Below are 12,667 nucleotides of genomic sequence, written 5' to 3'. Positions count from 1 at the left end.
TTTAACCTCCCACCCGGGGGTGGGGGGGAGGTGGGAAGGCTGAAGCCCGGTCGCAGGGAGACGGCTGTGTGTGTGTGTGTGTGTAGGCTTTTCTCTTTTCTTCCTTTTTCTGTCACTCTCCTATTCTTTCTCTCCTCTTTTTCTGTCTCTTCCCCCCTTTCTCTATTTTTTCTCTCTTCTCTCTCTCTCTCTTTCTTTCCTTCTTTCCCTGCTTCTTTTCTTCCTTCTTTCTGTCCTTCATTCTTTCCTTCCTTCCTTCTTTCCTTACTTCTTTCTGTCCTTCCTTCCTTCCTTCCTTCCTTCCTTCCTTCTGTCCTTCATTCCTACCTTCCATCCTTCTTTCCTTCCTTCTTTCCCTGCTTCCTTCCTTCCTTCTTTCTGACCTTCATTCTTTCCTTCCTTCTTTCCTTGCTTCTTTCTTTCCTTCCTTCTTCCCTTTCTTTCCTTCTTTCTGTCCTTCCTTCCTTCCTTCTTTCCCTGCTTCCTTCCTTCTTTCTGTCCTTCCTTCTTTCTGTCCTTCATTCTTTCCTTTCTTTCCTTCTTCTCTTCCTTCCTTCTTTCCTTTCCTGCAGATCGACTGCAGGCTGCAAGCTGCACCCCCCTGGCACCTCGGTTGCCTGGGCCCACCGCTGGCTGCCCTCCCACCTGGGAGGAGGGGGAAGACCTGGGGGAGCAGAGGCACCCTCCAAGTCTTCTCTGCATAGCCTCCCCAAGGGTTGCCAACCTCCAGGTGGTGGCTGGAGATCTCCTGCTATTACAACTGATCTCCAGCCAATAGAGATCAGTTCCCCTGGAGAAAATGGCCACTTTGGCCATTGGGCTCTATGGCTGTGCAGTCTTCCTCCCCAAACCCCGCCCTCCTCAGGCTCCACCCCCAAAACCTCCCGCCAGTGGTGAAGAGGACCTGGCAACCCTAGCTTCCCCCACACACACACACCAGGAGATCTACGCCCGGTATGGCCCCCGAACGATGTTATAAATATGCAAATGGCCCTTGGCAGAAAAAAGGTTCCCTACCCCTGTTCTAAACTAAAACCTCAGTATTCAGGTTAAATTGCCGCATTGGCACTCGGCGATAAATAAGTGGGTTTTGGGTTGCAGTTTGGGCACTCGGTCTCTAAAAGGTTCGTCATCACTGTTCTAGGGCAACAGAAAAAGACTCGGCACCATCCTCTAGATGACAGCCCTTCAGGTACTTGAAGATGGTTATCATATCACCTCTCAGTCTCCTCCTCTTCAGTCTAAACATACTCCTCTTCATGCTAAATCTTATACCCAAAAAATCTTGTTGGTTTCTAAGTTGATTCTGGACTCGTATCTAGCTGCTGTGATAACGTTTCTGTACTACATTTAAGTTTTTGAGGTCCATTTGCACTGAAATGCAGGTTTGGCCCCAACCCACTCAGGAATTTACATTTCATAAGAAAATAAGAAAATCCACGCTGGATCAGACCAAGGCCCATCAGGTCCAGCATTCTGTTCACACAGTGGCGGACCAGGTGCCTCTAGGAAGCCCACAAACAAGACCACATGCCTAATATAATAGGCATGCTCCTCTGATACTGTAGAGAATAGGTATGCATCATGACTAGTATTCATTTTGGCTAGTAGCCATGGATAGCCCTATCCTCAATGAACATGTCCATTCCCCTCTTAAAGCCTTCCAATTTGGCAGCCAGTTGGATGAAGAAATACTTCCTTTTATCTGTTTTGAATCTCTCACCCTCCAGCTTCAGCAGATGATCCCACGTTCTGGTATTATGAGAGAGGGAGAAAAGTTCTCCCTGTCCACTGTCTCCATACCATGCATAATCTGAAGAAGTGAGCTGTGATTCACGAAGGTTTATACGCTGCCAGAAATTTTGTTAGTTTTTTAGGTGCTACTGGACTCTTGCTTTTTTTTTTCCATCTGTCTCCTAGTTTGTTATCAAGTGAAATCTAAATAAGGAGTGAATTGGAATATATCTGAGCTCTATCCTGGGGCTTCTGTCTTAAGAAATGTAGTAAAAGAGGGTGGGGAGGTGAGCTCCACCCCTGTTCTGTAGATTGATCCCAGCAGTGTTTGCATGTAAATTTGAAAAGGGTAAATGGGAATCTGAAGTCTGAATATCTCCTGAGACTTTCAACATATGTGATCTCAGTTTGAATCATATGTTAAAACAGGAAAATACATATTTTAATGGTCAGTGTTTGCAGAATTTCTGTCTGTCTCAGTCTTTCATTCATAGAACAGGAATTTGAATAAGAGACAGACTGGAGACAAATGAGGCAAGGATTAAAAGATACATATGTAGAGTTTTTAAGGATCTCAGTGGTACTGTTAATCTGTGCATTTTCCTTTCGTTATTAAGGTGAAATGTCAAACTCCACATAATTGATATAGTTTTCATCTTCCTTGTCTGTGTTTAGGAACAGAAACTGTGGGGTTACCTTAGTGTTACTACATAATATCAGTATTCAGTATTGAATTACATAACAGGAAGAGTATTTCATCACTGTATTTGTGAATTCACTGTTACTGCCATTTGGATAATTAATATAGTGCATGATGGTGGTAGAAAGTACCATCCAGTTGCAGCCAACTTATGGCAACCCGGTGAGGTTTTCAAGGCATAAGAACATAAGAAAAGCCATTCTGGATCAGACCAAGGCCCATCAAGTCCAGCAGTCTGTTCACACACCAGGTGCCTCTAGGAAGCCCCCAAACAAGACAACTGCAGCAGCACCATCCTGCCTGCCTTCCACAGCACCTAATATATTCAGCATGCTCCTCTGATCCTGGAGAGAATAGGTATGCATCATGACTAGTATCCATTTCAACTAGTAGCCATGAATACCCCTCTCCTCCATGAACATGTCTACTCCCCTCTTAAAGGCAAGAGATCAACAGAGGTGGTTTGCGGTAGCTTTCCTTTGTGTAGCAACCCTGGACTTCCTTGGTGGTCTCCCATCCAAATACTAACCATGGCTGACCTTGCCTAGCTTCCAAGATCTGATGTGATCAGGCTAGCCTGGGACCTAGGAGTGCAAATACAATTTTGATCTTTGGTTCTTGTAGGTTATCCAGGTTGTGTGACCGTGGTCTTGGTATTTTCTTTTCTGACGTTTTGCCCACAGCTGTGGCAGGCATCTTCAGAGGAGTAACACTGAAGGACAGTGTCTCTCCTCTTCAGTGTTACTCTTCTGAAGATGCCTGCCACAGCTGTGGGCGAAACGTCAGGAAAGAAAATATCAAGACCGCGGTCTCACAACCCGGATAACCTACAAGAACCAATGAACTCTGACCGTGAAAGACTTCGACAATAATTTTGATCTTGTTGGCGGAGCTAAGTTCAAGCACTGTAGTAGAGTATCAATGAGAAGTATTCTACAATTTGGACTGCTGGCGGCTGGAAAATTATTCTGTCCAGTCTGATGTTTTAAAACTCTGTATAGTTTTTTCAGTAGGGAAGAAAAAAGTATCTGCAAAGTCAATTGGACATTAATCAACAGGAAAGGTTATTAAAAAAAGGGTAGAACAGATGGTACAAGTCACACTTGTGTGATAGAACTCTGCTCTCAGATACACCTACAGCTATTTAATACATAGTGGTTAATATATTTGTGTCTGACGTTTTTCTGCACTGTTATGGAATTTCTGTCAAAATAATTGGAGGGCAGAAACGGGTCCTGTAAGCCTTCTAAAATCTTTGTTCTTGAAGGCATCTTAAGGCTTTATATTACAGACTTTTTTTTTAACCTGAAAGACATTTTGAAGGATACTTCTTGATAGCTTTTTAGTGTACTGGGAAATATGGAGTCCGTGGCACTGGAAGGTGTGACACCCATGGTGGTACTTCTACACCTCAGCTATCATTTCCTTGGGTAGAGCCAATGATCACCTTGTCAGAGGATAATTTCTTACTTCTGCTGTGGTCAAAGGACCACACCCTTTTCCTGAAAACCATTTTCCCTCTCTCCCTCCCGACTGTCCCACCAATTAAAGATGCTCATTTGGTGGGTGTATAAGAGAGGGCCTTTTTGGTGGCAGCCCCCCAATTATGGAACAACCTCCCCAGGGAGGTGCACCTGGCCCCTTCATTGTCGATCTTCAGGAGGCAGTTGGAGACAGTTTTATTTAGGACTGCAGTTTGATTGATTTAGCTTTTAATATTGGCAATCCTAATTGGAGTTTTTAAACTGTTACTTTTATGGGTTGGTTGTTTTATTGTATTTTTCATAATGTTTTATTCATACTTTTAAGCTGCCTTGAGTTCCACAAGGGAGAAAGGCAGCTAGCAAATGTGATAGATAGATAATTAGATAGATAGATAGATAGATAGATAGATAGATAGATAGATAGATAGATGCTGTCATAGCCACATAAGGGACCAGTATGGGTTGAAAAACAACCAATAAATAATAAGCATAGATAGGAGACATGAGACTCTGGAATTCAGAATTCTGCTAAATATATGTGCTTCACCTACTGCATAAGAACATAAGAAAGACCATGCTGAATCAGACCAAGGTCCATCAAGTCCAGCAGTTTGTTTGCCCAGCAGCCAACCAAGTGCCTCTAGGAATCCCACAAACAATATGACTGCAGCAGCATTTTCCTGCCATTGTTCCAAAGCATCTAATATAACAGGCATGCTCCTCTGATCCTGTTGAGAACAGGTATGCATCATGACTAGTAGCCATTTTGACTAGTAGCCATGGATAGCCCTCTCCTCCATGAACATGTCCACTCTCCTCTTAAAGCCTTCCAAGTTGGCAGCCATCACCACATCCTGGGGCAGGGAGTTCCACAATTTAACTATGCATTGTGTGAAGAAATACTTCCTTTTATCTGTTTTGAATCTCTTACCCTCCAGCTTCAGCAGATTATCCCGCGTTCTGGTATTATGAGAGAGGGAGAAAAGTTCTCCCTGTCCACTGTCTCCATACCATGTATAGTTTTATGTCTATCATGTCTTCCCTTAACCGCCTTCTTTCCAAGCTAAACATCCCTAAGTGTTTTAACCGCTCGTTATAGGGCTGTTGCTCTTATCCCCTGATCATTTTGGTTGCTCTTTTCTGCACCTACATTTCCTCTTTGCAAAAACATACCTGCTCCTTCTCTATTAATGTTTCTCATTGCTGTCACTTGAAGAAAGTCCTTGGAATAAACAGCAGTAGAGACATTGAGGTCCAAACTGGATGAGATGTTTTGCCACAGATTGGGTCTGGGTTTCCCAGAACAGCCCTGGGGAGTACCTTTTGCCTCTTTGTGGGGCTTTGCAGGATCCCAACAAGAAAAAGACTATTTGGGGTTGAGAAAATGGTGTGGGGGAAGGATGAAATCCAGTACTCCTGATCCGAATTGGGCCCTGGAGCTCTTAGCAACTCTGTTTCCTGCAGGTCGCATTTGACTCTGAGATGTTCACAGTTGTGTTGAAGGAACCTGGTCCTGACTCATGCCAAAACATCTAGTTTGAGCATTAGAGACCTCTTTTGGAGAGCACAGAAAGCTGCAACTTAAATGAGACTGATTTCCATCTCTGTTGGATGGTGAAGCAATATCTGTAGCATATATATAGCATCATTTTAATAAGCAGTAGCTTTAAGTAGTGGAAAAAGTGTTCACTTATAAAAACTAAGTCTACTATAAAGCAAGAAGTATAAAGAAGGAGGGAACAGATGCTCTTAATTAACAGGAACAGTGGAGGCCCACGGTTTGGATCGAAATTAAATGTTGAGTGGTCAGATAAGTATTGAATAATAGGCTGGCCCTTTCTTCTTAGTTTGGAGAAAGCAGCATGTTAGGAGAATTTTTTCTGTCTCGGAGAATTATGACAGGCACTGAGGTTAAAGACAAGACAATATTTTGGGACTGAGTCATTCTCTCTTGGGCAGTTGTATAAAGGTTTTAAAAACACACATTTGTGACTCACGTGACTTGCGGAAATGGAAAATTTCAGAGAGTCCTGGCCACGTTGAAATGAACAGTTCTAAATTAATCTGTTTTTATCATTTTCGCTCAACAAGAATGACCCTCAGACGATTCTCGTGTTGACTGATAAAAGAAGTCACTTGAATCGGTTTCAGCAGCAGCCCCTCCACCTATCGCATCCGCCTCAGCTAAACAGGAAGCCCAGGGATGCCTGCCTTGTGCTATAATTTTCATTAGAATACAGCCCGATTTGTTTGTAGTTAGCTCTGTATAAACACTGGAAGCTCCAAGGCTGAGAAGTTATTTCCTGAAATAAATATTACATCTGAGAAAAGGACAGCAGCTTAATTTTATCTTGAAAGGTCAGTTCCACCCCTGTTATTTTCAGACAATTCCCCTTGGAAGTCTTTAGTGAGATGGTGAAGGGTGCGATCCTGCTTGCGCCACACAAACAGAACGGTGTCGGTACCTGCCCCATAGAAAACTATATAGTACTAGGATGGGGGTTTCTCTGTGTTGGGGACAGGTGAGGTGCTTCTGCATCTTCCGTACGAACTTGGAGCAGCATTTTTCTGTCTGGGCTCTACGTGGCGGTGTTCCTGTTTTTCCTAGATGTAGCCTGGGGTCCAGAGACAGCGTGGTGTAGTGGTTAAGAGTGGTGGTTTGGAGTTGTGGACTCTGATCTGGAGAACTGGGTTTGAATCCCCACTCCTCCACATGAGCGGCGGAGGCTAATCTGGTGAACTGGATTTGCTTCCTCCACATGAAGCCAGCTGGGTGACCTTGCGCTAGTCACAGCTCTCTTAGAGGTCTCTCAGCCTCACCTACCTCACAGGGTGTCTGTTGCGGGGAGAAGAAGGGAAAGTGATTGTAATCCGGTTTGATTCTTCCTTAAGTGGGAGATAAAGTCGCCATATAAAAACCAACTCCAACTCCTCCTCCTCTCCTCCTCCTCCTCCTCCTCCTCCTCCTCCTCCTTGTACTGGGTGCTCCTTGGGAAGTGGCAGAAATGCCTTGCAGTGGAGTATCAGCATGACTGTGATTGAGGACTGAGTACAGAAGCTGGGTAACTGTGTTCTGAGTTGTGGGTTCTCCTCAATTTGGATCAGGACTGCAGTATGTGTGGAGATGGGGCCTCGACCTTCCCACAGCACTGTTTTCCTGACCTGGAAATGGACAGGAGGATGTTATTTGTTCCCTTTAGGGAAGTCCACATGTATCTGAGGGAACATGTGGGTTTTCCCAATGGTCCAAATAGATTTTTAAGTCTAAGCACATTTAAATCAATAAGTTTAGATGGGAGTAACGCTTCATAAGACTGTACTGTGCAGTATTCGGATTTAAACATAAAAAGGTTGTAATCTCAAATGGGCCCATTTGGCAAATTTCAATTATTTGTGAATATTCAGCTTCCACACTAATTCATTCATGTAGCTAAATTCAATTATTCATCATCATGTTTGTTCATCCCAAAGGCCTGAGCTTGACACCAATTGGACTGTAATTAGAGAGCAGATCCAGATGGACTCCATGGTTCTGAAGGGGCTAACTCCTAACCACAAGTACCAGTTCGCAGTCCGAGCGACGAATTCATACGGATCCAGTCTGCCTAGCCCTGCCAGCGATACTACCACAATGTTGAGTGAGTAGAAGAACTCTTTAATTTTTGTGGCATGTAAAATGTGAAGAAGCTGCTTTTGAGCACTGATGAACTTTGTTATCCAGCATTGATGTGGATTGGGGGGGGGGCGGGGTTGCTGGTTAATAAAATGTGCTGGATACTCAAGCTTATTGCTGTGTTCCGCCCCTTACCCAGAAGAAACCATGGGGATCAAACCTCATATGCTTGGGTACACCATGGCAGAAGCCGCCATGCCTGGTAGAACCCTTCCCCTTGAGTCATGGAGCCATCCTAGGTGGCAAGCAGATGAACAAGCCAGCTGCTGAGGAGTCCTCCAGCAGAGCTGCCTTCAGACAGCTCAGGGTAGGCTGAGGGAGAAGGAGGTACCCGAGGCTGATATCAGCTGGCAGTGCCAGCTTTCAAAATTATCAGTCCACCTGGCTGGAGAGGAAGGAGTGGGGCATGCAGGCCCAAAGAAGAAGAAGAAGAAGAGTTGGTTTTTATATGCCGACTTTCTCTACCTTTTAAGGAGAATCAAACTGGCTTACAATCTCCTTCCCTTCCTCTCCCCACAACAGACACCTTGTGAGGTAGGCGGGACTGAGAGAGTTCTGAGAGAACTGTGACTAGCCCAAGGTCACCCATCAGGCTTCATGTGTAGGAGTGGGGGAAACCAACCAGGTTTGCCAGATTAGAGTCGGCTGCTCTTAACCACTACACCATGCTGGCTCTCATGGGGGTATGGTGGCTGGGGGAATAGGAGGCGCGATGCCGGTTAACCAAGTTCTCTGAATATTCAAGTGCCAGATAGAAAAGAGCAAGAGTCCAGGAGCACCATAAAAGACTAACAAAATTTCTGGCAAGATATGAGTTTCGTGAGTCACTGTTCTCTTCAGTGACACACGAAAGCTCATACCTTGCCAGAAATGTTGTTAGTCTTTAAGGTGCTACTGGACTCTTCTCTTCTGCTACAAACAGACTAACACAGCTACCCATTGTGATCTTCAAGTTCCAGATAATAAAGCTTTTACCTTGCCAGAAATGCTGCTCATTTTTAAGGTGTTACTGGGACTCTTGCTCTTATCTTCTGCTACAGACAGACTAACACAGCTACCCATCTTTTTTTTAAGTAACATTACACATACACCCTTTTCTCACCCCTGAATCTGGCTGAGGGCTGGCAGTTTCTATAATTCCGTGAAAGGCAAGTTACAGGTGCAATTAAAGGAAGCTCCAGGTCAAAAATGGTGTCATGCGGTGTCATGCTGCTCCCGTGTGATTGCCAGTTTCAGTCCTGAATTGCTACCTGATTTTTTTTTTAATGGCAACTTCATATAGAATTGATAAGCAAGCCTCTTAGGGAGAACTAACGCTGACATTGTTCACCTCTTCCTGCAGTTCTTTAAAACTGAATTGTGTGTATTATGTGTATAATTTAAAAACAACCACAGAAAAGACCAAAGTAAGCCTTTAGTAGTGTGAAAGAGGGTTGGAGTTTCCAGTAAAGGGTGAATAATGTCACAAATAAGATTGCCTCTGTTGTTGTTGTTTTTCCAGTCAGAAGCCATGGGGCAATGGCTAGAAGTCGAACATGTGTTCATTCTAAGTGGGCTTGAGAAATATTGGTAGGACAATCCAGAAATTCCCCAATCTTAAATTTTAAAAAAAATTCTGTAAGAACCAGTGCAGTATAGTGATGGACTAAGATCTAGGAGATCTGGGTTCAAAATCCCCACTCTAACTTGAAGCTCACTGGGTGGTCTTCAGCATCATCAGAACATAAAGAAGAGCCTTGCTGGATCAGACCAGTGATCCATCTAGTCCAGCACCCTGTCTCACACCATAGATCTTAGTCCATCACTATACTGCACTAGTCCAACTAGTCCCCTAGATCTTAGTCCATCACTATACCTCACTAGTCCAACCCCCTGCACAATGCAGTAAATTCACAACTACCTCCCCCACACACACCCAGTGACCCCCACTGCATGCCCAGAAGATGGCCAAGATGCCCTAATCCTCATGATCTGACTTAGGTCATAGAATTAGCATTGCTGACAGATGGCCATCTAGCCTCTGCTTAAAAACCTCCAGGGAAGGAGAGCTCACTACCTTCTGAAGAAGCCTGTTCCACTGAGGAACCACTCTAGCTGTTAGAAAGTTCTTCCTAATGTTTAGACGGAAACTCTTTTGATTTAATTTCAACCCGTTGGTTCTGGTCCGACCTTCTGAGGCAACAGAAAACAACTTGGCACCCTCCTCTATATGACAGCCCTTCAAATACTTGAAGGTGGTTATCATATCCCCTCTCAGTCTTCTCCTCTCCAGGCTAAACATACCCAGCTCCTTCAACCTTTCCTCATAGGACTTGGTCTCCAGACCCCTCCCCATCTTTGTTGCCCTCCTCTGGACATGTTCCACCTTGCCTACCATGGTCATTCAGTATGTGGCCCCAGGGGCCAAGAAAGGAGCCAGCTATTGAGGAGGATGAACCACACACAGCCTGGGTTGGGGAAAATTAGGCCACAGCTTTTATTGGCTGCAAGTGCAGGCGCGCTGGCACAGCATGGGGACGAATCCCCCCATCAGGTGACCCACCTTCTGCTCGATGTGCCCCAGCCCGCCTGCCAAGGGGAAAACTGTGGAGTGGCAAACCCAGGATCCCCCTGGCTGTGAGCCTCTGCATGGTTCTCCTACCACCTGGTGGTGAGAGCTCTCACCGACAGCCCTCGAGCCGGACATGCCACTGATCAGCCCCCACCCCAAGACCCGTTATGGGAGTCCTCAAATGGGGGATCCAGGCATGCAGGCATGGCCTCCCCATAACGGGATCCGTCCCGATGCCCAAACCGCCAGCTAAGCTGTGACAAAGCAGAACAAAGTGGAAAACTACATACAGAGGTGTAGAAAAATAGTGCTATAGCAATATACTGGAAAACCCATAACCGTTGCAACAAGGGGAGGGTGAGCAGGAGAATTGCTGCCAGAAAGAGAGCACAGCCCCTGAGTTTAAAGGGGGAGGGCAGGCCGACACAACAGATCTGCACCCTTGTCTGTGTGGCCCAGTCCTTCCAGCCTGCCCCCTGGAAAGGACACACAGGATGCCCCCCCATCTGGCATTGCAGTCCCTGCCCTATGCCGCAAACTTGGCTTCTGGGTGAGTTTGGGGCCTGGCTTCTCTGGAGGGCCAGCAACAGGGCATAGAGGCCAAGGCCTTCCCCTGTTGTTGCCTCCTGGGACTGATTTACTGTCCCTAAATGTGGAGGTTCCCTTTAATCACTATGAATAGCAGCCACTGATAGACATGTCTCCCACGAATCTCTCTAATCCCCTTCTAAAGCCTTCTGTGCCTGTGGCCATCATTACATCCTCTGGCAGCAAATTCAACATTTTAATCTCTTGTTTACAGAAGTATTTCCGTTTCTCTGTCCTGAAGATTCAGCCCCCCGAGTTCTAATATTTTGGATGTAGGAGAAAAAAATATCTCTATTCACTTTTTCTGTGCCTCGCATATACTTTTATAAACCTCCATCATGACCCCCCCAGACGTATTTGTTCTAAACTGAAAAGTCACAGACTCTTCAGCATTTTGCAATTTTTTAACACAAGGTTCCACATGACCTTAACGTTAGACCCCAAATTCCATTGTTTCTACGTATTTCTTATAATCTGTTGAAAAGTTTTATCTGCGGAAGTTTCTTGGGTTTAAATTTAACTTCTGAACAGATTGTTTATGGAAACCTCTTCGAGCTACAATGTGATTTGCAGCCTGGAGATCTTCATAGAAGGTCAGCTGTCCTTGTTGTTAGACATGCGTACTTCTCCATCCTGTTTATCTTGAAATCATGAAAATCCTGAACCCTTTTGTAAGTGAAGCTAAAACTATTTTGCCATTCTCAGTCGTTTAGGATTATCTTCTTTTTATTACACAATCGAAATAAGGTCTTATTATAAATAACAATAATAATTATACTTTTTTTGCCTTCAAGTCACATTTGACTTATGGCGACCCCGTAGGATTTTCAAGGCAAGAGATTTTCGGAGGTGGTTTGCCATTGTCTTCTTCTGCGTCACCCTGGTATTCCTTGGAGGTCTCCCATCCAAATACTAGCCAGGGTCACGGATGATAGTGCGTGACTGGCCTAAGGTCACCCAGCAAGCTTCCATGGTACAAGTGGGGATTTGAACCTGAGTTTCCCAGGTCCTAGTCCGCCACCATAAAAATAATTATCAGGACTTCTGTGAAGCTTTTGGTGTTCCAAGCACTTTGCGCTCATTATCTTGTGCAAATGTTTACAGTAGCCCCGTAAAGCAGATTGGTGGGATTGTTCCCTTACTGTAGATGCACTCTGAGATCTAACAGAGGATTTCTGTGAATGGAAGGGGAGATTATTTTTCTCAAATCTTACCCTGCTGCAGACCTCTCTTTACCCATCATGCTGTTCCAGGGTGTCCCTTGTCCCCTGGGTGCTGCACTTGGTGGTGCTGGAGAGCTTTTGGTCAGCTTCAGGAGCTGAAGGTGAAAAAGTCATGTTCATCATTAGAGATTACTGGTGGAACCAAGTTGAGGGATTGCCCCATGAAGCTCTGAAGTTGGGAGCTTTGTTGTGAAGAAGGTAAGACCATTCTTCAAGCTCTGATATGTAGGTCAGCCTTGAGTGACAGAGATCTTGCAGTGGCAGGGAGTGGGAAGGGCTATGGCACAAAGTGTATCATAGGATATCAAAATCTCCTCTTCATTGTCTATTTTGATTTCTGGGTTGTCTTAGATTTACATGGACTTTGTGAAATCATAAAGCCTGCCCTGCCCCACTCACCCGCTCATGTTGAGTGAACTTTAGGGTTATGTATATCGATAAACCCGAACCAAAAATAAACCCGAAATTAGCCGTTTCGGCAATATTCGGCTTTCAGATTTATGAGCCTCATTGCAAGCATTCATGGGAAACTGAGTTTTCCCACGATTCTTGGGTGAGGAAGCAGGCAGCCATGACAGACTATGAAAAATAAGTACTTTTAAAATTCTCCTGGGGGCATTTTTCAAGGTTGAGTCACCAAATTCGCAGCATAACTACAAGGGACTCTCCTTGTATGAACCCCAAAGTTTGGTACAGTTTGGGACAGGGGGTCCA

General features: G+C 44.9%; 1 protein-coding gene across 2 annotated transcripts in view; it reads left to right on the top strand.

Moving 5' to 3' along the window:
* The window catches only part of EGFLAM (EGF like, fibronectin type III and laminin G domains), a 133,481-nt gene that overhangs the window by 66,914 nt on the left and 53,900 nt on the right, over positions 1–12,667 (top strand). For both annotated transcript variants that reach the window (XM_056848263.1, XM_056848262.1), the window contains exon 7: positions 7,390–7,556. In XM_056848263.1, the coding sequence (XP_056704241.1) occupies positions 7,390–7,556 (167 nt within the window). The remainder of the gene's footprint in view (positions 1–7,389; positions 7,557–12,667) is intronic.

This window comes from Euleptes europaea, chromosome 4 (assembly GCF_029931775.1).
Source record: "Euleptes europaea isolate rEulEur1 chromosome 4, rEulEur1.hap1, whole genome shotgun sequence".
NCBI classification, from domain to species: Eukaryota; Metazoa; Chordata; class Lepidosauria; order Squamata; family Sphaerodactylidae; genus Euleptes; species Euleptes europaea.
This window is presented reverse-complemented; position numbering and strand designations above follow the sequence as displayed.